The sequence below is a fragment of the Pongo pygmaeus genome, chromosome 18 (assembly GCF_028885625.2).
Source record: "Pongo pygmaeus isolate AG05252 chromosome 18, NHGRI_mPonPyg2-v2.0_pri, whole genome shotgun sequence".
NCBI classification, from domain to species: Eukaryota; Metazoa; Chordata; class Mammalia; order Primates; family Hominidae; genus Pongo; species Pongo pygmaeus.
The window spans coordinates 29,884,740-29,908,862 of record NC_072391.2 but is presented as its reverse complement, the minus strand read 5'-3'; the positions used below and the strand labels follow the sequence as shown (position 1 = coordinate 29,908,862).

General features: G+C 53.0%; 2 protein-coding genes across 11 annotated transcripts in view; one reads left to right on the top strand and one right to left on the bottom strand.

The window, feature by feature from the left end:
- NSMCE1 (NSE1 homolog, SMC5-SMC6 complex component) overlaps positions 1 to 2,367 on the top strand; it is a 43,598-nt gene extending 41,231 nt beyond the window's left edge. For 2 of the 4 annotated variants that reach the window (XM_054452698.2, XM_054452699.2), the window contains exons 6-8: positions 505 to 684; positions 1,515 to 1,635; positions 2,125 to 2,367. In XM_054452698.2, coding sequence (XP_054308673.1) covers positions 505 to 684; positions 1,515 to 1,635; positions 2,125 to 2,204 — 381 coding nt within the window. In that variant the 3' untranslated portion in view covers positions 2,205 to 2,367. The remainder of the gene's footprint in view (positions 1 to 504; positions 685 to 1,514; positions 1,636 to 2,124) is intronic. The other 2 variants (XM_054452700.2, XM_054452701.2) reach the window with 1 other exon arrangement.
- A 3,126-nt stretch (positions 2,368 to 5,493) lies between these two features.
- KDM8 (lysine demethylase 8) lies at positions 5,494 to 23,825 on the bottom strand. Of its 7 annotated transcripts, none has more exons than XM_054452692.2 (8): positions 23,677 to 23,825; positions 16,679 to 17,207; positions 13,507 to 13,673; positions 12,248 to 12,380; positions 11,261 to 11,305; positions 8,109 to 8,258; positions 6,775 to 6,867; positions 5,494 to 6,694 (listed from the first exon to the last, which is right to left on the bottom strand). In XM_054452692.2, exons 2-8 carry the CDS (start codon positions 17,174 to 17,176, stop codon positions 6,530 to 6,532), a joined length of 1,251 nt encoding a protein of 416 aa, XP_054308667.1. In that variant the 5' UTR covers positions 17,177 to 17,207; positions 23,677 to 23,825; the 3' UTR covers positions 5,494 to 6,529. The 7 variants fall into 7 exon arrangements, with proteins under 7 accessions (XP_054308667.1, XP_054308671.1, XP_063510769.1 ...); XM_054452696.2 differs by lacking the exon at positions 23,677 to 23,825 and adding an exon at positions 23,089 to 23,324; XM_063654699.1 differs by lacking the exon at positions 23,677 to 23,825 and adding an exon at positions 23,013 to 23,320.
- Positions 23,826 to 24,123: the final 298 nt, after the last annotated feature.

Here is a 24,123-nt window from a genome sequence, read left to right as displayed (position 1 = left end):
CAGCTCCATCTGTAAAGTGATGTGGCCGGAAGTGATCTCTGAGGGTCCCTACTGCAGTTGGAGGCAGAAGTGCTGGGAGGCACCAGGGATGCTGCTTTTTGGGAGTGGGATGGGTGGCGGATGGCAGCAGTGGGTGCTTGGGTTTGCGCCCTGGGGAGACTGACCCCCTTGTGGGCCTCAGCGTCCTCATCTGCAGGAGGGCTGTGACTGCCTCCCTTGAGGCTGCTGTGCAGACAGAGCAGTCACGTCTGAAGACACAGCAGATGCTGAGAAAAGGCGGGTGTCGGGGAGCCACGCCTCCATGTCGTGGGTCTTTGCCTCAGTTTCCCTTGCTGAGGCTCTGCCAGGGGGACGTGGCTGATGCCCGTTGGCTGGGATTGATGAAAAGCTGCCTAGACCCTTGGGTCTTCCTGAGCACTGGGCTGTGGGATCACAGAGGGAAGAGAGGTGGTGAATGGGGAGAGGGCCTGGCTGAGGGTGGCCACCTCCTGTGTGTCCCTGCAGAAGGAAGGGGAGTTCACCCTGCACGGCCGGGCCATCCTGGAGATGGAGCAATACATCCGGGAGACGTACCCCGATGCAGTGAAGATCTGCAATATCTGTCACAGCCTCCTCATCCAGGTACCCGCGGGGCAGGGCACAGGAGCTCATCACTGGGCCCTTGGCTCCCGGGGCTCTGTACAGGTACTTCCCGGAATCCTGGCTCTGGGCCCAGCCCTCCCGCACTGCTGGCGCGTCCTCCCACAAGAGCTGGCAGAGGCCATCTCCCAGGACGTGTCAGGACACCTCCCCACTGTGCCCCGCAGGGACGCACTGCCTCCCTCCTCCCTGGTTCTGCTGTTGGGGTCCAAGGGCCCTCGCTTACTTTATTTTTCTCAGGAAGGCTGAGTGTTCTGTGCAACCTGCATTATCTTGGCAGTTTTGTAGTGAGTGTCTCTTGTCGATTGCTGCTTTCTGGAGTGGTCTTAACGCCGGTTTGCAGGGCTTTGCAACCGCTGAACCAGCGTGGACATTGATGTGTCTTTCAGTTTCTATCGTTTTGCAGCTGTAGCTGTTTGTAATTGCAATTGCTCTTATGGGCCTCGTACACCTGTATCCTTGGGCACCTGGTGATTATTTCCTTGGGCGGAGTTTCTGGGACAGAGTGCACTTTTATTTTTTGAAAGCTTTTGATCCACATTAGCAAATAAGCTTCTGAAAAGCTGTGGCTGTCCACACACCACCTGCAGGATCTGAGTGCGGGAGTTTGGGAGCCCTCGGCTTCTGTCACTGCGTTCATGTGTTCAGAATTGTTTAGTAAAACCCACTGCAACAAACAAGCAAGCAAACAAAAGACTCCACTGCACTAAAGCGTTTGGGATTATTTTCAGTATTAATCTGGGGCCCAGAAGATAACACGATGCCACCTGCTGCCCATTTTCCTTGTGGCTTCCCCGGAGGTTTGCAGAACACGGACGTGTGCAGAACACGGAGGTGTGCACCAGCTCCACCATCATTGGCCTTTCCTGTTTCAGGGTCAAAGCTGCGAAACCTGTGGGATCAGGATGCATTTACCCTGCGTGGCCAAGTACTTCCAGTCGAATGCTGAACCGCGCTGCCCCCACTGCAACGACTACTGGCCCCATGAGATCCCAAGTGCGTAGGCCCTGAGGTTCTCGTGGGAGGGGCTGGGCCAGCAGGACGCAGGGCCTGGCACCAGGGAAGCCCTTGGAGACAGGGCCCTGAAGGGCTCCAGGGTGTGTGGGGGTCCGTGTTAGCAGCTTGAATCCTAGAAGAAGCCACTGCAGGAAGTAGAGGCTGAGCTACGTGCACCGTTCCAGAGGACTTTCTAGAGCCCAGCAGAAATTCCAACGCGTATGAGCATTTCGTCTAGACAAGGCTCTCTCTCTGGCAGCCCTCTCAGGAGGGGGACATGAAAGCCATGCCCACAGCTCCCTCAGTTTGTTCCTTTCTGAACTAGGGCTAACTCTGTCTTCCTCACGGGCTGGGGAGGGTTAGCAGTGAAGGATGCTGTAGACCTAGGACAGTCCTTGGCACAGGAGACGTAGCTGCTGGCTCGAGCTGGTGCCCCTGTGCCGCCAGCCCCTCCATTCACTGTGTCTTTCCTGCCTTTTCTGTCTACAGAAGTCTTTGACCCTGAGAAGGAGAGGGAGTCTGGTGTCTCGAAATCGAACAAAAAGTCCCTGCGGTCCAGGCAGCATTAGCCATCGTGCCCTGCTGAGGGGCTGGCTGCCTTGAGTGGCCTGATTGCCACAGCCTTTCTTGGAAGAGAGGCGTCCGTGTTTCAGGTTCCACGCGAGTCACCTCTTTCGTCTTAATGTCCACTGTCCACAGCTTTGGAATAAACCGTTCTGGGAAGTTGCTGCAGCCCCTGTCAAGCCTGTGTGTGAGGCTCCGTGTCGTGGCCTTGCCTTTCCTGGAGTTCGGTCGTCACTCAGACCCCCTGGGTTTGGGCTCCAGCAGGTGAAGCCAGCAAGAGGCCCCAGCAACGGCTCAGGACAGCTCACTGTCCTTGCCCAGGGCAGCCTTGCCTCCAGTCCCAGCTGTGGCCAGCTGTCCCAGCAGGACTGGGCTGGCCCGAACCTGGATGTGTGAGCCTTGGCCTCCCCAGCTCCCTAGTCTGAACTCTCCCCTGGCCTGAATGGGCTGAGGCTGGGCCTTTGGGCGGGACGTGTGCTCTCCCTCCCTGGACCCTCTGCTCCCTGTGGGTGCCCGGCAGCCCTGCCATCCAGCTGCCCCAGCCGGGACCAGGAGTCAGCCTCAGTGCTTCCTCTCCCTGACCCTCCTGCATCCACTGTCACCAGATCCTGTCCAGCCCAGCTGCCAATAGCCCTCTAGCCCGGCCCACACCCTGCTCTGTGCTCCCTACAGAAGACCCCTGGATGCCCCCTGGTGAGGCCCCTGCTCGTCTGCCACCGCCTCCCCCCACCCACTGCTCAGGGTGCAGCGCTTCCTTCGTCAGCTCCGGAGCCTCTACACAGAGCGCCCTGGGCCTGTGCGCCCTCCCCTCTGGTGTCCGGCTTTGTTTCCTGGCTAGTACCCGCTCACCCTTTGGCACTGGTCAGCCCCTCGCTCCCTGCACTTCCTCCATCCTCACACTTGTTAAGTCCCCATCTTCATCCCTCTCTTGAACCCCAGCATCAGTCAGGATGCTTCAGTCATGACAGAAAAGCCAACTCAGACTGGCTGAAACAAGGAAGGACTTGGCCACAGGGGTCTTGAGGAGATGCCTCGTGCAGAGACTCCAGCAAGGTCACCAGACAGCCATATTTCTGTGTCTACTGTGCTTTCACTGGGCTGGCTGCATGCATGCTTGGGGCCTACGAGGTGGTTTCCTAGAAATCCAGCTGCTTTCTTCATGGTAGCAAAATAGCTGCCATGCCTCTGGGCCTCACGCATCATGCCCGGGATCAGGAGGAAGAGGGCTCCCACACCCTTGCAAGCATCCTCATGGCCCACAGCTCCCACATGGACACCTGTGAGGTGGGGATGGGATTATCCAGCTGGCATTGGAAAATCAGACCCACCTCGGAGAGAGGGGTGGGGCCGTCCCTCTCAGGCCACGTGGCTGAGGGAGCAGGGGCCTTTCCCTAAGCAAATCGAAGGTGCAATTGCATCCTCAATAGCCTCAGGGGCAGCAGGGAGTGAACTTGGACACTGAATTGGTGGCTGGCCTCCCCCGCTGCAGGCAGGACCACCCCACTTTGTTCACCTCCATAAACCCAGGGTGGAGCACGCATCCAAGGCTCAGTGAACCAATGACCCCTGGTGGGAGGCTCACCCTCCCAGAACCAGGTCTGGGCTCCTCAGCCCTCAAGCCCACCTTCCCATCAGGGAGGCAGCCGGGGACCCAGCTTAGCCCTTCATCAGTGGGCAGAGACAGGCCCATTGGTAAGCCCAGTGCATTCAGCCAGTGCCAGCCCTGGCCGGCCTCACCTAAAGAGGGGTTTTTTGGAAACGTATGAGGTGGCTTGCAGAAATGACAGGAAGGCAGGACCAGTCTAGAATGGCAGACCTTGGAATAAGGGTCGTGGATGTCAAGACAATTCTGTCACTGCCGGCGCTGCTGCCACACGGGGTTGGCTCCAGCCTGTCTGAATTCCTCCCAACACGCCCTCAAGATGCCGGTCCAGGGAGGAGCTGACGTACAGACCTTCCAGGACCACATCCCTGGGGCAGAGGTCATTCTCCAGAATGCAGTCAGCGTGCCGTTCTGGAAGACGGGAAGATGGACGCCAGAAAGCAAAAAGCCAACCAGCAAATACTGCCTGCAGGAGGGGCCGGGGCAGCTCCGGACTGTCCCAGTTGTCCCTTGGTTCTGGTTGTTCATTCTTTGAGCTCGAGTCAGTCCTGGCCGGGGACTCAGGAAGCCTCTGGGCACTTGGCCACTGGGGACACCAGCCCTCCTGCTGCTCGTCTCTGTTGCCTCCAACCCCTGCATGATGACACCGACATGAACGTCCCACCACACACACTAGCACTCACTCAAAACCCTCATGAGGAGTTCCAGATGCTGCGTGTCCTCACCCACAGGGCAGGACATCTCCCCTTTTCCCATTCCTCATCTGACAAGGGACATTTGCTTGAAGCCTGGCCAGGATACCACACATTAATGAACGTGGCCTCCCGTGCCCAGCTTTCTGTCATGCTATACTACAGATGGGCCGTGGGGCCTGCCAGCTGGAGTGGCTAGGTACTGGGAGCTGGGGCCACAGTCTGCCTGTCCTTCAGCTGGGGAAGGGGTGTGAGTTACACAGGCGGGCCGAGTCACAGCCCACTGTGGCCGGGCCGTCACACCTCCTCACTAATGGTGAACCTAGTCATAAGGGCGTCCCTGTTTTATGCCTTGCTACTTTCAGGGGTGTTGACATCTGGTGTAAATTCTTCCTGTGAAAGATTAAGTAATTCACTATTAACCATGGCAGGGAATAAACAATGTCCTTGCAAACAGCTGCCCACAGAGCCAAGTGGACTCAGCTTCCAGATAGCTCTTGTGTTTGCCACTCCCCAGCACGCCCATGGCCCCTCGGCAGCCCACTCCCAGGATGAGTAAGTATCACGGCCTCTCCCTGCCAACAGCCAGCTTTCGAGAATGCAGATTCTGCTGGTGTCTGCTCAAAGGCTGAGAACCCCAGGACCTACATGATAAAGTCAAATTCCTTGGCCTAGGTAGAGGGCATCAGGAGCTGGAGTTCAGCTGCCCATGGCCACCTTCCCATCCCCCTTCTAGTTACCCCAGGGTAGCTACCCCCTGGCCAACCAGAATCCTTCCTGGGGCTGCTTGATTTTTGGCTAAAAGACAAGCAGCTGAGCCAGTGGCAGGATGCTGGCAGGATGGCAGCTCAACCCTCAGGGCTCTTTTCCCCAGGCCTATCTTAGACGGGGGAAGAAAGAAGCCAAGGCTGGCTTGTGGCTCACACCTGTAACCCCAGCACTTTGGGAGGCCAAGGTGGGAGGATCGCTTAAGCCCAGAAGTTCAAGACCAGCCTGGGCAACATAGCAAGATCCCATCTCTATTTAGTTTAAAAAACAAAAAACAGCGGGCTGGGGAAAATCTTAATGGCCAAAACATAAAACAAACCTGCGTGCACACAAACAACACAATTACAGAAAGCATAGAGCCTGGCTCTCCCCCTGGCCTCAAATCCCCCAGGTTTGAGAGTCATTACTTCTGGGGGATGGTGACTAGAAGGTGGTGGGAGGGAGGCTTCTAGGAGCTGGTGATGGTTCGGTGGTTTCTTCACTTGGGAGCCTGCTCCTGAGTGAGTGAGGGTGAAGAGTCATCCAGCAAGACCTTCGCACTTCTCTGCAGGCAGGTAGGTTATCCTTGAGCCATGGGGATGACAGAAAGCTCCCGCTGCTCAGCAGGGGTCGGGGCTCCTGTGCAGGTCTCTACAGACTCTCTCCTGTGACCTGGGCAATACCCAGCTCTCTCCAGTATTCAGGCTGTAGCATCCAGCAGGCCGTTATGGGAAGGAAGGGCAAAAGGATCAGAGTAATTGGGATCAGTGACAGCGGCTAAGGTTCATGCAGTAGCAGGGGCTCAGCACCGCCTTCTTGGCCCTCGGCAGTGAGGACTGGCCTTGCCCTCTTTTCCATATGGGCACATCAAAGTGAGGGATCCTGGCCAAGTCACATAGCAGGTACGCAGTGCGGCCGGGTTTGAATCAAGTAGCCAACCTCAGAGCCCACGTTTCACCCCTGCCCGTGTGACCCACCCGTTTCCCAAAAACATTAGGCTTTCTGATGCCAGAGTCCCCATGCAGGCTGTCTGCCTGCAATGTCCTTCTGGGTTCTCCCCACCTTCCTCTGCCATGCACCCCTGGCCTGGAGTATGCTCCTTCCTGAGCAGCCCCCGCTCTGTGCCTGTCCAGTGCTGGAGCTCAGCCCCCCAGGGCTGCCACTGGGCAGTGAAGGCTCTTCAGGACACAGGTTCAGTCCTGCTTGTCTCTATAGATTCCAGGACCCAGGAAATTAGTGAACAGATGAATGCTGTCTGCATGTCAGGCCCTTTCAGCTCCTATCCTGGCTACGACCACCAGAAGCTGACCGAGAAGCTCAAATCCAGAGCCCGCACGTAATGCCAGTATTTCACCGGGATGAACAGGATCTCTCCAGGAGACAGGATGCAGGACAGGAATGGGGCCTTGGCAAACTTGGGGAACTTCTCCAGGTCGGGATTCTCCACGTCAACCTGAAGAAAGCAAGGGACGTCATCATCTCCAGGGGCAGTGGGGAGAACCTGCAATGTCACCCCAGATCCCCAGTGCCCACCTGGCTCGTGTTATGGAGAAGGTGCGTGTCATGAGGGTACAGAGCCCCTGACTCCTGCGGGGAATACAGCCGGATGTACTTCCTCCCCATCACCTGGGAAGAGAGACCCTGACAGTCAGCTGGTGGCCTTGCTCCGCTGCTGCCCCAAGCCCACTCTGGCCTCTGTGCCCTTCCACATGCTGCTCCCTGGGCCCAGCCTGCCCTTCCCCACCACACACATGCTTACAGTTCCACGTGTATGCTTTTCTATTTTTTTAGAGACAGGGTCTCAATCGGTCATCCAGGCTGGAGTGCAGTGGTGCGATCAAGGCTCACTGCAGTCTCAACCTCCTGGCCTCCAGAGATCCTCCTGCCCCAGCCTCCCCAGCAGTTGGGACTACAGGTGTGCCCCACCACACCCAGCTGATTTTTGTATTTTTATTTTTGGTAGAGATTGGGTTTCACTATGTTACCCAGGCTGGTCTTGAACTCCTGGCCTCAAGTGATCCTCCTGACTCGGCCTCCCAAAGTGCTGGGATTATAGGTGTGAACCACCAAACTTGGCCTAAGGTATGTTTTTCTTCCAAATACATTTTGAAATATAACTTCATTTTTGGAGCCCACAATTATTAGGCGCTTGTCTGTGCCAGGCACTGCTTAAGTGCTTTATATGTGTTAATTGGTTTAATCCTCTCTGAGGTGGTTTATCTTCACTCTCATTTTGCAGGTGAGGAAACTGAGGCACAGAGAGATTAAATGAGCTGCCCAAGCTCACACAGCTGAGGTGTGGCAGGGCTGCTGTCCGCACCAGGCAGGCTGGCTCCCGAAGCCAGCTCTTAGCCCACTCCTGGGCCGCCTCTCTGGACTGGTCTGCTGGGGTAGGAGAATATTCTCCTTTATTAAACCTCTTTGCCTGCGAAAACCAAGGTGGTCTTACAGCAGTAGACAGGTGCCTCCCCTTGCAGCAAACCCATCTGCTCCTCTGCCTGGGTCTCAGGAAAAAACCTCCCAGTGATTGAGAAAACTCCACCCCAACCTGCCGCCTCCTATTTGGAAGCTGGTCTGGATCAGATGGGTGGCAGGCACCCACACCAGCACTCGCTCCCTCTCCCGAGGGCTCCCCTGTGAGGGATCTTGGGAGGAGCACATGCAGGAGGAGCCGCTTCTGGAAGCGCCGACTGCAGAGGCCTTCCCGGGCCTGGGGCCGTTTGTGAGTTTGTTTTATATTTTTGTCCTCATCCCCTTCAGTGCTTGTTTCTTTTTAAGAGCCCGGTGTTTAAAGGCAGAGAATGTGGCCGGCCAGGTGTCCGGGCCAGGAGGAGATAGGAGGCCACTATTCCAGCTGCAGCTCCAACCTGGACTAGGAAGTTTTGCTGGGGATCCTGATGTAGTGGGGAGACGGTTCCCTGGGGACCAAACCAGGCATTGATGGTGATCTCCTCCTCCTCCCCATCGCCCAGGCTGCAGTAGTCGGGGATGCTGATGTCCTGCTTCAGCTCCGGGATCTGTGGGTGGCAGAGCAGACACGAGAGGTGGGGATCTGGCCGGGGACACCACAACCCGGAGGCCAACGAAGAGTCAGAAACACATACCTATATCCATTATGTGTGTGTGTGTTTGAGACAGGGTCTGGCTCTGTTTCTCAGGCTGCAGTGCGGTGGCGTGATCTCAGCTCACTGCAGCCTCTGCCTCCTGGGCTCAAGTGATCCTCCCACCTCAGCCTCCCTAGTAGCTGGGACTACAAGCATGCACCACACCCGGCTAATTTTTTTTAATTTTAATTTTTGTAGAGACAGGGTTTCGCTATGTTGCATAGGCTGCTCTCAAACTCCTGGACTTAATTGATCCACCCGCCTCGGCCTCCCAAAGTACTGGGATTACAGGCGTGAGCCACTGCACCCGGCCCTCGCTGTCCTAGTTTTAAAAGCCAGGGTAGGCACAGAGGATTTGTTGCCATACCTGGCAGAAACAGGCTGGGCAGAGAAGAGAAACTGCCTGACAAGAACGGCAGGTGTGGGCCTGGGTCTGTGCTCTGAGCTTTATATGATGCAGTAAGGGTGGGGCAGCTCCCCATGGCCTCCGACAGAGTTATATGCCACACATCAGGCGATCTTGGATGTTCACGGTGGGGCAGGGCTGCGGTGGCCTGGCCTCCTTTATTTATTTATTGTAATTTTTTTTTTTCAAAGACAGTCTTGTTCTGTCACCCAGTCCGGAGTGCAGTGGTGCCATCACGGCTCACTGTAGCCTCAACCTGCAGGGTCTAAGCGATCCTCCTGCCTCAGCCTCCTGAGTTTCTGGGACCACAGGAGCATGCCACCATGCCTGGCTAATTTTATTTTTGTAGAGATGGGGTCTTGCTATGTTGTCCAGGCTGGTCCTGCTTGGCCTCCCGAAGTGTTGGGACTACAGGTGTGAGCCACTGCACACGGCCCTGGCCTCCTTTAGACAAAGCCAGGGTCTCAGAGTGAAAACACACTCACTCTAAGTCCACTTCCTATCCAGACCCTTAGCAGGCACCTCAGTTACCTCCGGGGTTGAACCCACCAGAGCAGGCCACCAGCCCACACCCCCCAGGCCACCAAGAACCCCAGGGTTCTTCACAGGACCCTGGTTGGACCCGGTGGCATTTTTCAAACTTCAGAGGCATGAAAACAAGGTTGCCAGAGGGACGCAGGTCTTTTTAGAGTCACTGCTCCCCAGCCTGAAGGCACCTGCAGGGAGACACTACCATTCCTTCGGGAGCAGTGACGTTAACTTCAGGCTGCTGGCTCAGAAACCAGTGTGTACCAGGAAAAGCTGGAATGTTCTCCCCACAGGGAGCTTGGTCCCGGACACTGCTATTCAGACCTTTAAGAACCTGTCTCAAATCAGCTGTGCAGAAATGCAGCCGCGCCTGCTGATTAGGACTGAAGTACAAGTTCACAAGCTGAGGTCCCTCCCAGGGCTGTGGGGGGTTCCTCCCAAAGGTAATACCCGACACTGCTGCTTTTGACCAGAACTGGCCCTGTGGAATCTGAGCAGAAACTATGATTGGTCCCTGATGACATCATCAGGATTTCTGAAAGGTGATTGGCTGACCAGATCATGTCATCAGACTCACTGGCCAAGGATGCAAAGACCCGAAGGGAATCAGTGTTCCCGAGATGTGACTGATAATTGAGGCAGGCTTAAACTGATGGCCAAAATCTTCTAGAACATGGGGTCCCTGGGAGAAAAGTCAATAAGAGGTTCTGGGACAAGAATTTGGTAGGAGTCCCTGAGCGTCCTGTAGGTAGAGAAGATTCCTTCTCTACCTGTCCTTGCCACACGGCATGATAACACTGTCCTTGCCACACGGCATGATAACACCTGGGTGTGGGCTGCTGGGACTTCTCCAGGGTCCTCTCCACAGCATGGCGGACACTCAGCTCTGGGACCCAAGGTAAACACCCAGGCGGCCCTCCATTACCCGAAATGTCTTTCAAGTCCTGGCTCATCTTGAAAGTCACTGTGAACTTGGCCTTCTACTCCTAAATATACCTCCTCCTGTTCTACAAAGTATGAAACAGCTGCTCCAGGATAGGGAGCCAAGGTTAACCATGGCTTCCAGGGTCCCCAGCCCACACTGAGGCCATGCCCCCGGGATCACCAGGGTCAGGGGAAAGGTGGGTCTCGGGATCACACAGTAGGGACCTGATCAATTAGAATCCCCCTTTCCTTCACTTAGCAAGTGACATGGACAGGACGCAGGATGCACAAGTCCTAATAGGGAGGCCTGGGGAAGAGACACCGTCGGCCTCCTTTAATGTTGGCATGAAGGCTCCTGGCACAGCCCCTACTGGCCCTGGGTTCCCCATCGAGACAGAGAGGCAGTCCTGGCTTCAGCAGTAGATACAGCAGCTAAGCAGTATCCCAGGGCCCCACTGCAAAGGCTACAGAGGTGTGGCCCCAGCCCACCCATGGCTGTAGCCCTGACCCCGACTGACTCAAGTCTTCCACGTTCAGGGCACACACCTGGCTCTATCCTTGAATCCTGCCAAGTGCTGCCTCCCTGGGCACTCCTGGCAGACACCACACCAGTCAGGTCCCTCCTAGGCGCCCCAGCTCCATCTGTTTAGTGTTTTGGGGTCCTGAATCTGGGCATCTTCCCCCATCTTCCCTCCCTCCCCCACACATCCACCCACGTCCAGGGCTCGGTGGTTCACACCTGTTTTGAACTGCTCCACCTGCCAGCATCACCTCTCCTTGCACCACAGCAACTGCCCAGCCAGCCACCCGCTCCGACAGCTGCTCCCTTCATCTCTGAACAGCGGCCCCTGCAATCCTCGGGGCACTGGCGACCCCCCCAGTGTTTCCTGTCACTTTAGGAAAATGGCTCCTCGTCACCCACGTCCTGTCGACTTCCCAGCCTACCCTGCTGCCTCCCTCCTACTCATGCCCACTCCTCCAGCCGCACTGAGCCCAGGACGGGAGGAGAGGGGAAGGTGAGACGGTGAGGGACAGAGGAGCGTGGCCTCAGACTTACCTGGTCAAAGAGCTGGTGCTGAGCAAGGTACCCGACGTCCCTTGGCTAATCCACCAGGGAAAACCAGAGGCGACACAGAAAGCCCAGTTAGTCGTGACAGATGCCCTCCTGCTGCTGCTATCCAGCTGGCCCCAGCCCCAGCCCCCACCACCCTTCCACTCCATCCTGAGTGGTCCTCTCCAACCCTTAGAGGCCCTAGGGCAGCTTCAAAGAACCTCTCCAGCACTGGGGTACCCAGTTTCTAAAGCACTGATCTCATCCATCTGATTGGCAAACACTTTCATAAAATGGCAACAAACAGTGCAGACAAAGATGTAAGAAAACGGACCCTTGTGTTAATTACTGGTGAAAGTATAAGTGATTGAACTTTTGGGAAAAATAAATTGTCCCATCCTGTCCTGTCCTGTCCTAATTTTGACAGGGCCTGGTTCTATTGTCCAAGCTGGAATGCAGTGGCCTGATCTTGGCTCACTGCAACCTCTGCCTCCTGGGCTCAAGCAATTTGCCCCACCTCAGCCTCTTGAGTAGCTGGGATTACAGGCACACACCACTACACCCAGATAATTTTTATGTTTTTTATAGAGACAGGGTTTCACTATGTTTCCTAGGCTGGTCTTGAACTCCTGGGCTCAAGTGATCCGCCTGCCTCAGCCTCCCAAAGTGCTGGGATTACAGGTGTGAGCCACCACGCCTGGCTGCTATTAAAATTTTAAATACACATACTCTTGACTTAGCTGTCCAACTTTTGCAATAGGCTAAAAACCCACTGAATTATACTCCCCTGCCCATTAAAAAGGACCTGACATGAATCCCTCATGTCTGCTGGCCGAGCAGCCTGCCTTCCTCGCTGTGGTCATCCCTCCGACCACAGACTTACAGACTGGCTCCTCCAAAACCTCCCATTACAACACATGGAGGGTTATTTGCCTAAATGTACTATGCTCTCTCCTTTGCAAGTATTAGGGGAAAGCAGTCCCCGTGATGTACCTCATTCACGATGTATTTGCTGATGAACTCGTTGACCGTCATGAGTGTCTGGGACCATTCCTCATCTGTGTACCTTGAACCAACTTCCACTGGGACAGTTCGGCAGCCAGCGATCTCTTGGATATACTCCAAACTAGCAGAAAGACACACATTGGCATCGTCACTGCTAATATCTGTTGGGCATAGTACTAAGTGTGCTTTGCATGTGGTCCCCTTTCATCCTCGGAAAACCTCATGTGCAGAGACAAGGACTGTCATCCCCAGCTTCACTGATGAGGAAACTGGCATGGAGAGGCGGGGCTCCCTGTTCAAGGCTGTGTGGCTCATACACAGTGCTGTGCAGCTTTGCAGATTGGGCCGGCCAGTCTGGTTGGCTGGGCTGCTCTAGTTCCCTGCTTGCCAACGGCCTCCTCACTTCTTTCTTGGCTCATTTTGTCCCTAAGCTGAGAAACCTTTGAACAAACAGTGGGCAGTGCGGCAGGTGGCAGTCTCCTGGACTCTGCCATCTAGCCTGGGACTGATTCCAGGCCTCATCAGTTACAGGCCAGGGGATCTGCCGCAGGTTACTGAACCTGAGTCCTTGATCCCCATTTACAGAATGGGGGTGGTGATAACACCTGTCCTAGTGCCAGGTGTGTAGTAAAATGCTTAATGAAGCCTTGCTGTGAGGAGAGCTCCTGCAATGAGAATTCCTCCACATGTCTCAGCGGGTACCCTTCCCTCCGCTAAACCACAAAACAGGCTGACTCCATCTACCTTCCTGGAGAGATGCCTCCTTATTTCCAAACTCATGCAGAGCTGCGGCATGACAGCCACGCTCCAGCTGCTGATCTGATCTCCCCATCATGATTCGGAGAAAGGACTAGAAACAAACACAAGGAGACCACAGACTCCCTCAGAGAGAGAGGGGCTGTCTCTTGGGTTATTTCTGCGCTTAGCCTCAGGGCCCCTGAGATGGTCTGAAATTGCTAGGATCCTGCAAAATTGCATAACAGACACATCCTAGGACTGCCACTTAGGGACTCATTAAAAAACCGCTTAGGGAGAGCAAGGTAGAAGGTAAGAATCCCATAACCTGCGGCATAAATTCAGAGCACCTTACTTTTCACTCTTTTTTAACCCCTTGGCAATCAGTCAAGGGCTGCTAGTGAAGCATCTGCAAGGCTGCATTTCCCTGCGGATGGTCGGGAGGAATTCAGGGAGCCCTGGGGAACGCTAAAATGGGAAAAGGGACCTCACCTCCCTCGGTGACCACCCACCTCCACTTCTGCATGCACGGCCAGTGGTCAGCCACGCCTTTCAGGATCACGGGCCTCCCTGGAACCAAAAACTGCTCCCTGAAATGCTGGAGGGACGGACGGTGCAGCCGGGGGACTGTTGTTTCTAACTTCACATCTGGAATCAAACCATGGTCCGCCCTTGCTTTCTGTTTAAAATCAAAACAGAACAAAATAGCAACCACCTCAGGAAGTTGACAGTGGAGATATTCTACCAGGAACCTGTGTCAGGGGTAGGAGAGCTTAGCTGTCAAGAGTACAGTAACAACAATAGACAACGTTTGTTATTATTACTGGTACTATTACTATTTGCTCCTCATGAGATCAAGGTGGTTTTTTTCTTAACCATTTCATTAAAAATGTTTGTTTCATTATAAACTGCTTTCACAGACATTCTGCAATAAAGGAAAACTTACTATCTCCAACTTCACCATCTTAAGGTCTTCTCATTCCTACATATTCTTTTCCCATCTTACAGAAACACACACACACACACACACACACACACACACACACACACACGCAAAATATCTCTGACCCGCTGGGAGTAACAGCAACGATGAAGCAGCAGCCCTGCCTCTCCCCTCCAATCATTTATCAAAAGCAGTTTCCAGGTGGCCACCCGGTCCTTGCAGTTTCTTAGGAGTGGCTGCACCATCATTTACTTAACCATCTCCCAACTGGGTGACCTGAGTAAGTTACTTGCTGCTTGAGCGCCTCAGTGTCCACAGGTGTGAACCTGCTGGGAAATGGCCAGCCACAGTGGCTCATACCTGTAATCCCAGCACTTTGGGAGACCGAGGTGGAAGGACTGCTTGAGCCCAGGAGTTTGAAACAAGCCTGGGCAACATAGAGAAACCTCTGCCTCTAGAAAAAATTTAAAAAGCTCGGCGTGATGGTACATGCCTGTAGTCCCAGCCACTCGGGAAGCTGAGGTGGGAGAAATCACCTAAGCCTAGGAGGTCGAGGCTGCAGTGAGCTATGTTTTATTTTTATTTTTTTGTTATTTATTTATTTTTTGAGACCGAGTCTCACTCTGTTGCCCAGGCTGGAGTGCAGTGGCATGATCTCGGCTCACTACAACCTCCACCTCAGGATCAAGCAATTCTCCTGCCTCAGCCTCCAGAGTAGCTGGGATTACAGGCGTGTGCCAGGACGCCCGGCAAATTTTTGTATTTTTAGTAGAGATGAGGTTTCACCATGTTGGCCAGGCTGGTCTCGAACTCCTGACCGCAGGTGATCTGCCGGCCTTGGCCTCCCAAAGTGCTGGGATTACAGGCGTGATCCACCACGCACCGCCTGCAGAGAGTTATGATTGTGCCACTGCACTCCAGCGTGGGTGACTGGGCAAGACCCTGTCTGTAAAAAAAATGAAACAAAAAAGCAACCCACACACCATGCCTTGGCCACATGGTGCCCTTGGCAACACTGGGTATCATATGAAGCCTTGTTTGCTAACTTAATAGCCAAAGATGACATGCTGTTTTGCTATTTGCATCTCTCTCTTTTATTTTTTTAATCAGAGGTGAGGCTGAACATTCTCCTGCACATTTGTTTAACAGATCTATTTCCTTCTTGTGAACAGTCTGTTCAGGTTCCTGGACTTCTACCTCCTGGGGCTCAAGATTTTTTCCCTATTGATTTGTACCATTCCTTACGTAATAGAGATATTCATTGTCTGACATATTTGTTGAAAATTTTTCTTCTTCCTTTATTTGATGTTCTTTTATTTTGGTTACATGCATGTGTGTTTAGTGTCAATCACTTGCATTTTTCTTATATAAAAATAATTTGTGGCTCACACCTGTAATCCCAGCACTTAGGAGGCTGAGGTGGGTGGATCACCTGAGGTCCAGACAAGCCTGGCCAACATGGTGAAACCCTGTCTCTATTAAAAATACAAAAATTGCTGGGCATGGTGGTGGGCGCCTATAATCCCAGCTACTTGGGAGATTGAGGCAGGAGAATTGTTTGAACCTGGGAGGCAGAGGTTGCAGGGAGCTGAGATTGCGCCACTGCACTCCAGCCGGGGTGACAGAGTGAGACTCTGTCTCAAAAAAAAAAAAAAAAAAAAAAAATAATAATAATAATAGTAATAATATGCATTGTAGGAAATTCGGAAAACATAGCAAAGCATTTAGAAAAATGTCAGAAACATCCCATAATTCCACTACCGAGTGTCTAGTACAGTCTTAGTTATTTCTTTCTGTGGGTCAGTACTCTGCCACTCTACAGACAAGGAAACCGAGGCTCAAAGGAGGTTAAGTGACTCGCTTGGGTGTGTTGTAAGTGAGGCCTGTGTGTCAGCACCAGGACCTGAAGCCTTCAGAGTAAACCATGCTCTGTTCCTGGGGGTGCTCTTTGGAACAGGCACATAGACCCAAGGGGTGGGAGAGATTGATCCCAAAACAGACATCAGCTAGTTGTAGTATCGCATCCAAACCCAGCAGCAGAGAGACAGGAGCAGCCGGAGGTATCGCCTCGCCTGGGTGAGACTTCAGCAAGCCCATCAAGAAGCTGAAAGAAACGGGCTGCTGCTGGCTGCAGCTCTCACCCACACAATCGCTTTAAGCTGTTTCCCTCAGGAACCACGAAGTTTCTCTGCTGCCTCTCTGCTGAAAGGGCACTGCCTTTGCAAAAAAAAAAAAAAAAAAAAGAGAAAATGAATGGGGCTGTTCCATTTCCAAAATCAATGGGGGCTGAGCACGGTGGCTCACACCTGTAATCTCAGTGCTTCGGGAGGCCACGACAGGAGGACTGCTTTAGGCCAGGAGTTCCAGATTAGCCTGAGAAACATGAGACCCTATTTCTACAAAAAGAAAAAAATAAATAAGAAACTAAAAAAATTAGCTGGGTGTGGTGCCATACACCCATAATTCCAGCTACTAAGGAGGCTGAGGCAGAAGGATTGCTTGAGTCCAGGAAGTGGAGGCTGAAAGGGGCCGAGATCGCACTACCGCACTACAGCCTGGGTGACAGAACGGGAGCCTGCTTCCAAAAACAAACAGAAATCCAAAATCAATGGCGATGCTGTTTTCCACCAGAGGGGTTGCAGGCCACGAGGCCTCACCCCAGGGGAGAGATGACTCGGAATTTCTAGAACAACAGGGTTGCTGGATGGCTAGTGTGCTTGGGGACAATCTCCCCCACATACCTTTGTGCAGGGTTGCTCCGGGATGGAGCCATGGGCAGGCCTCTTTCCAGGGAGGTGTGTCTGGAGGATGGCAGCGACTTTAAGGAGGATGTCCCCCAGGATGGCTGCCCCCATCAGCAGGCCCATGTCACAGACCCGCAGGGCTGCGGCCACAGTGTTGGCATCCTCAGGTGCCTGGCACAGACACAGGGCTTTCAGGAGGCAGCCGATGGCGTAGACCCGGCGCCAGTCTTTGGCTACGTCCTGCCACATGCCCGTGTTGAGCTTCTCCCAGGAGTAGTCCAGGATCACCTCGCTGGTCTGCAGACACTCGTCCCTCCTGCCCTCGTAGAAGAGCTCAGTGGCTCGCTGCAACAACGTCACCATGCTCCTCTCCACTTTCTCCCCGAGGTCCAACTTCAGGTCTTCTTTACTGTGCGGCAGGAGTGCCCTGAGGGCCTCCCATAGAGTGCCTTCTCTGGCCAGGGGCTCTGCGGGGCAGTGGGTGTCTCCAGCCATCGGGCCACCACCAGCTGGTTCAGTCCCGTGCCTGGGGAGGTGGAGAGAAACAAGTTAGACACCAGGACAGACCTGATCCCCTGTGCATTCCCGCAGCTTCCTGCATCTCTTCTGCGAGGATTATTCAACAGCGGTCTTCTCTGTTGGGCAGAAGCTCTGGAGGGCAGGGCCCTCATCTGTCTGGGGTCACCGCTGTATCTTCAGGGTCTGTTGCAACACCTGGTACTTAGCAAGCACTGGATAAATGTCTGTTCAAAAAGGAACGTGTACTGTCCTCATCTGCAGTGCCTCCCATACCCCTCCGCTGCCTGGCCAACTCCTATCCAATCTTTAAGGCCCATCTTAAATATCCCTATGTGAGGCCTGCCAAGACTCTCCAACAGTGTTCTGTGTTCCTGCAGCCCTTGAGCTTCTCTTACAGTACTTGTCAGGATGTATGAAAACACCTGCTTACATGTGTCTATCCAACACTGCACTGCCAGCTCCACCAGGGCAAGAACGTAGCTCTCCCCTACGTTTCCGCAGAACCTAAAAGCAGAGTCTGCCTCATGGCAGTCACTCAGGAGTGCCAGACTTTGAAAAGTATTCGAGGAGGCCGGCATGGTGGCTCACGCCTGTAATCCCAGCACTTTGGGAGGCCGAGGCAATTGGATTGCTTGAGCTCAGGAATTCAAAACCAGCCTGGCCAACATGGCAAGACCCCATCTCTACAAAAAATACAAAAATTAGTTGGGCATGGCGGTACATGCCTGTGGTCCCAGCTACTCGGGAGACTAAAGGTGGTGGGATCACTTAAGCCTGGGGGCAAAGGTTGCAGTAAGCCGAGATCATGCCACCAGCCTGGGTGACAGAGCAAGATCCTGTCTCAAATTAAAAAAAAAAAACAAAAATGAAGTGACTTGCCCTGAGGCCTACGGTCAATCATTTGTGCAGAAGCGGGGCTTAAATTCCAGCCGATCTCAGCACCCTCTCCTGTGTGCCATGTCAATGCTGCATGCTTGACACAGATTAACACGTCCCCTGCAATCCTATGATGGGAGTTTTACAGATGAATAAACTGAGATTTTGAGGTTAAGCAATTTGTCCCAAACTACACAGTAAGTGGCAGTGTCTGCCCAGAACACTCATTGCCTTCAAGGGTGAGCTCTTTGGACTTTGTATCCACAGGGCTGAGCTCACAATGAGATCATTTCCGTCCTTGGTTCACAATGAACATTCTTTCTAGCAAGCTCAGGGTATGGTAGGACTCAGAGAGCCCCAGCCTGCCAGGGTGGGTTCTACCTCTAGCCTCCTAGAAGGCTTGTGTTGGCCTCATTCACAGCCTTCTTGGAGTGTTTCACAGTCCAATTTCCAGCATGGACTTATCCATTAGGCCAGCACAAGACACCACATGGGCCCATCCCTGGCCTCCCTGGGTAGCCTCCTGGCTCATCCCCTGTGTGGCTTACATGAATCTTATATAGCAACATGGAGAAGTCTCATCTTGAGCATCCAAAAGACCTCAGGGGCCTCATATCCTGGCTTCTCATAAAGGCCAGTGGAAAGGCCTCCCAGGAGACCATTTATTGCCTTACTATAAAAATGGCTTCCACTGGGGCTCTACGTACCAGCTTTGTAAACCTGTCTCTTGATGGCCTTAGAAAACAGCCTCCCAGAGGGTTTCAAATGGGCTATAAACCTGTTCCCTGCAATGCAGATTATAGGCTTTGTAAATTGGTGTTTCAGGGTGACCTTATAAAATGGCCCCTCACAGGGCGCCTATCAGCCTTACCAAGCCAACTTCTCAAGGTGGCCTCAGGTGTGCGGCTTTGTAGCCAGGTTCCCCCAGTGGCCCCGTGTGCTGCTTTGTCACCTGGCCTCCCAGGGTGGCCTCACATTTGGTCTTCATAGGCAGCCTATCTGCTACTTTGCAAATTGGCCTTAGAGACCTCATATTGAAGGCCAATGGACACAGCCTTCTGGGAAAGATGGCCTCCTAATAGTGTGAGTTGGCTGTACAAAACTATCTGCCCTTGGCCACATGAAATAGCCTTATGATTATTCTTTAATGCAGAGTTCTTCAATGAACAGCCTTATCAAAAGGCCTTCAGAGATACTTATGTTGACAATATATGATGGTTTTCCAGAGACAGAGGCTTCAGGATGGCTGTGTGTTTTCAAAATGGCATTTCAGATTGCCTCTGTATAAGCCACTTGAAATGGCCTCCCCAAAGGCCTCAAGATTATTATACACTATCCCCCAGCAGGGCACCTATAATCCCAGCTACTTGGGAGTCTGAAACAGGAGGACTGCTTGAGCCCAAGAATTCGAGACCAGCCTGGGCAACATGTAAAGACCCTGTCTCTAAAAAAAATTAAAAAATTAGTTAGCTGGCCGTGGTGGCACACGCCTGTAGCCTCAGCTACTCCGGGGGCTGAAGCAGGAACATTGCTTGAGCTCAGGAGTTTAAGGCTGCAAGTGAACCGTGTTTGTGCCTCTGCACTCCCATCTGGGTGACAGAATAAGACCCTGTTTCAAAAAATAAAATAAAACTATAGCCTCCTACAAGGCCTTATGTTGGCAGCATGGTGAAGCGGCATTCTGGCCGCATCAGTGTTCTGCCTTGTTGCGTAGGCTTCCCCAAACCTCTCATGATTTGGCCTTTTATGTAGTTGCCATATCAAACAGCCACATCCTGGTATAGGAAACAGTCTTCCAAAGCGGTTTTGTGAGATGGAGTCTTGCTCTGTCACCCAGTCTGGAGTGCAGTGACGCGATCTCGGCTCACTGCAATCTCCGCCTCCCAGGTTCAAGCAATTCTCCTGCCTCAGCCTCTGAGTAGCTGGGACCACAGGCACGCGTGCCATCACGCCCGACTAATTTTTGTATTTTTAGTAGAGACGGAGTTTCGCCATGTTGGCCAGGCTGGTCTCCAACTCCTGACCACAAGTGATCCACCCACCTCAGCCTCCTAAAGTGCCGGGATTACAGGTGTGAGCCACCACGCCCGGCCCTTATAACTTGTTTTAAAAACTGGCCTTCCTATAGATGGGGGCTTGTCTAAGGACCAGGTGAAGTCAGATTTTGTCTTAGTTTTACAAATCGATCTGTGGTTCCTTCATTGTGCCAGGAAAGTGTTGTTTGTTGTGTCCATCTACCCCCCTGAGAGAAGCCTCACATTGGCTCCTGTTAGCCATGCAAAATGGCCTTACAGAAGGAGTCTTGGTCTGGCTGGGGAAACACTGTCTTGTTGGCTGTATGAAATAATCTTCCAGGGTCGCTGGCCTCATGGGCTGTGAGAAGCAGCCTTTACACCACCAACCACTTGAGATGGCCCTCCTGGGAAGGTCAGGTGCGAGCTACAGGTCACTGCCTTTCTGAATGGCCTCAGGTCCAGGCTCATCAGCCTTCCGGCATTTCCCACATACTGGTCTGATAAAAAGGCTTCTTGTTGTATCAAGCGGTTTTCTAGAGGAAAGGACTAGGCAGAGTAGCCTTATGGCCTGGCTTTATTGGTTGGCTTCCCAGAACCCCTCACTGAATTGCTGTTTTATAAAGTCTTATATTAAGGCCACGTGCAGTTGCTCACGCCTGTCATCCTAGCACTTTGGGAGGCTGAGGAGGGTGGATCACCTGAGGTCAGGAGCTCGAGACCAGCCTGGCCAACATGGTGAAAACCCATCTCTACTAAAAATACAAAAATTAGCCAGCGTGGTGGTCCACGCCTGTAATCCCAGCTACTCGGGAGGCTGAGGTAGGAGAATTGCTTGAACCCGGGAGGCAGAGGTTGGGGTGAGCTGAGATCTAGCCACCGCACTCCAGCCTGGGTGACAGAGCAAGACTCTGTCCCTCCCGAAAAAAAAAAAAGCACACGCACACAAAAGGCTTACATTAAACAAACAGGCTTCCAAAGGAGGGAGTCAAGAATAAGATGTGTGACTTGCCAGTTCCCTGCAAGAAGAAAAAAGATGTGTGAAGCAGTCTTTGAGTGGTGCCACAGACTGGCTTTCAAGAGATGCACATAAGAGGGTTTATTGGGAGTTGTACAGATAGCCTTCTAGTGGCCAGGTATAGGTGGGTCATCCAAACCAAGATGCTATTAATATTTATGTCTGCATCAGTAAAAAACTGGTGTTATTCCAGGCAAACTGACACCTACCATAACCCAAATGTGGGCCAAATGAAAAAGCCTGAGTGGCCTCGTATGTTCACTTTACAAGTCAGTCTCCCAAAGCTCAACAGGTATTGGCCTTCAAAGACCTCTTGTTGATCACAGAAGTTTTTTTTATTTTTATTTTTTGAGACAGAGTCTTGCTCTGTCACTCAGCCTGGAGTGCAATGGTGCGATCCTGGCTCACTGCAACCTCTGCCTCCCAAGTTCAAGCAATTCTCCTGCCTCTGCCTCCTGAGTAGCTGGGATTACAGGTGCCCGTCACTGTGCCCGGCTAGTTTTTCTATTTTTAGTAGAGACGGGGTTTCACCCTGTTGCCCAGGCTGGTTTTGAACTCCTGAGCTCAGGTGATCTGCTCAGCTTCCCAAAGTGCTCGGATTACAGGCGTGAGCTGTCACGCCCAGCCCAGAGAAGGCTTTATTAATTTATTTTTGTGGGGAGGGGGGCGGTCAGGTATAGAAACAGCTTGAGTGGGCTTATGTCGGGGCTTTGTGAACTGGCCTCATAACCTGGAACAGCTTTCAGGGGGAGATCAAGTGTGGGTTGCATAAAACAGCTTTTGAGTGGACTTGATTCAGCCCCTAAATGCTCCTTACATAAAGTCTTGTCTGCTGGTGTATGAAATGATCTTGCACAGAAGGTCAGAATATAGGTTGTTATGTGCTAACCTCTGAGTGGTTTTTCTCCTGGATTTATAAATAAGACTAAAATGAATCTTATAAAAGGCTTCTTGTTGGTCGTACTAAGCAAAAAGGAGCCAAGTATAACCTGTTTAAAACAGCCGGAATAGACTCAGGCCTGGACTTTATAAATTCACCATCCAGGCAGAATTCACTATGCAAACTGGCAAAGTAGGTTCCTGGTAGGTTATGGGATATATCCCTCTTGGAAGCCACTGCCTTGTCATCCTAGGATTCTCTCAAATTATTTTTATTATTGTTTTTGAGACGGAGTCTCGTTCTGTCACCCAGGCTGGAGTGCACTGGCCCAATCTTGGCTCACTGCAACCTCCACTTCCCAGGTTCAAGCAATTCTCCTGCCTCAGCCGCCCAAGCAGCTGGGATTACAGGTGTGCACCACCACACTCAGCTAATTTTTTTTTAGTGGAGACGGGGTCGCGCCATGTTGGCCAGGCTGGTCTTGTGAACTCCTGACCTGAAGTGATCGGCCTGTCTCGGCCTCCCAAAGGGCTGGGATTACAGGCGTGAGCCACTGCGCCCAGCCTTACATTATTTTTAAACATCAACTCCTCTAAAGCACCTCCCTGAGTATTCTTTAAGGTGGTTGGGTGAAATGGCCTCTCCGAGAGCCTCGCTGTGATTTGCAGAGGGTCTCAGGGTGGGCACTCTGCGAGCACCATGCTGGTCATGAGAAAGCCTCCCAAAGGGGGCTTCCAGGACAGATCAGCCTACAGCTGGCTTTCTAAGAACAGGGAGTCCAGTTCTCTAATCTCTTCAATGTTATGGCAGTATTCCACAAAACTTGTGCAAAAAAAAAAGCTTCGTAAAACTTCCCAGAGAAGTTTGGAACATTTTCCAGAAAGCTTTAATTCATGGCACAAGGATCCCTCTGGCTCTCTAAGGGACACACAGTCTTGTGTTTGGGTCGTCCGTGTGGCCCCAACGCCTGCGCACCTCCTGACCCCGGGCTTGCTCCCGAGTCCTCCTGAGCACGGCGATTCTTACCGTTGCTGGCAAACGCACCGATGCCCATCGTTAAGTCTTACCGAGCTACAAGCACCTTTCCTTAGGGAAGCCACACACGCAGGCCCCAGAGGGTCCCCCGTAACCCGCACTGGCCTTGAGCCCCGAGGCCTCAGACCCCCTTCCCTCCTCAGCGCCTTCCCCGGGGCTGCATTTCTTGCGGCTCATATTTGGGACCTGACGGCGGAATCGTTTCCAGCCGGCCCTGCGGCCCAGGGGCAGCGGCTGGTTGCCCAAAAGCAGCGGACGGTTGCCCAAAAGCAGCGGACACACACACAGCAGAGTATAAAACCCGCACAGGAGCACTAACGCTACACCAAAGCGACGCCAAGAACCGCTAAAGCGCACAGCAGCCTGCAGTAAGGGACTGCCCTCACGCATGCGCAAAACCACTGCCATAAGACGAGCACTACGCACGCGCGGAGCCTTTCCCTCTACCCTCCGGCAGGACAAGCCGGCGATGAGCTAAATTGCATTCTCACAGCGCATGCGCCGATTCGAGCCAGCCTCGGGGCTTTCCAAGGCGCACGAGCGAGGCCGCGCTTGGCTGCTTCACATGACGCCTGCGCGGTTTATGCCTCTGAACCCGGCCTCTCCACTTTTGAGGAAATGGAGCTGACTCCGCTCTCGAGTTGCTCAGACTAACCTGTCTTCAGCTGGGATGGTGTGGAGTCGCCTTTGGGCTGGAGACGACTCGTTGCGTTTCGTCCGACCACTCTGCTGTCTCCCCTGAGGAGTCAGAGGCTAGCATAGGAGTATCGATCGTTCACCGCTCGTCTGATCACGACGCAGTGCCTGGAGGAGCGCCGAGTGATCGATGCCGTGGCCCCGCCCCACTTCCGTTTAAAAGGCCAGGGGATGGAGAAGACAGAAAGGCTTGGCTGTATCCTCTGGGTCCTTCCACGCTAGTGACACCCGCTTTTTCCTCTGCACAGATAACAACTTCGTACAAGGCTGTTTGCATCCACCATTTAATCCCTGCAGCTAGGATTATTAGTTCTATCTTACAGAGAGCGAAACTGAGGCTCAGTGATTAAAGTGGCCACATACTTGTACTTTTGGAAAGTCAGATCCACAATTACCCACGAGCAAG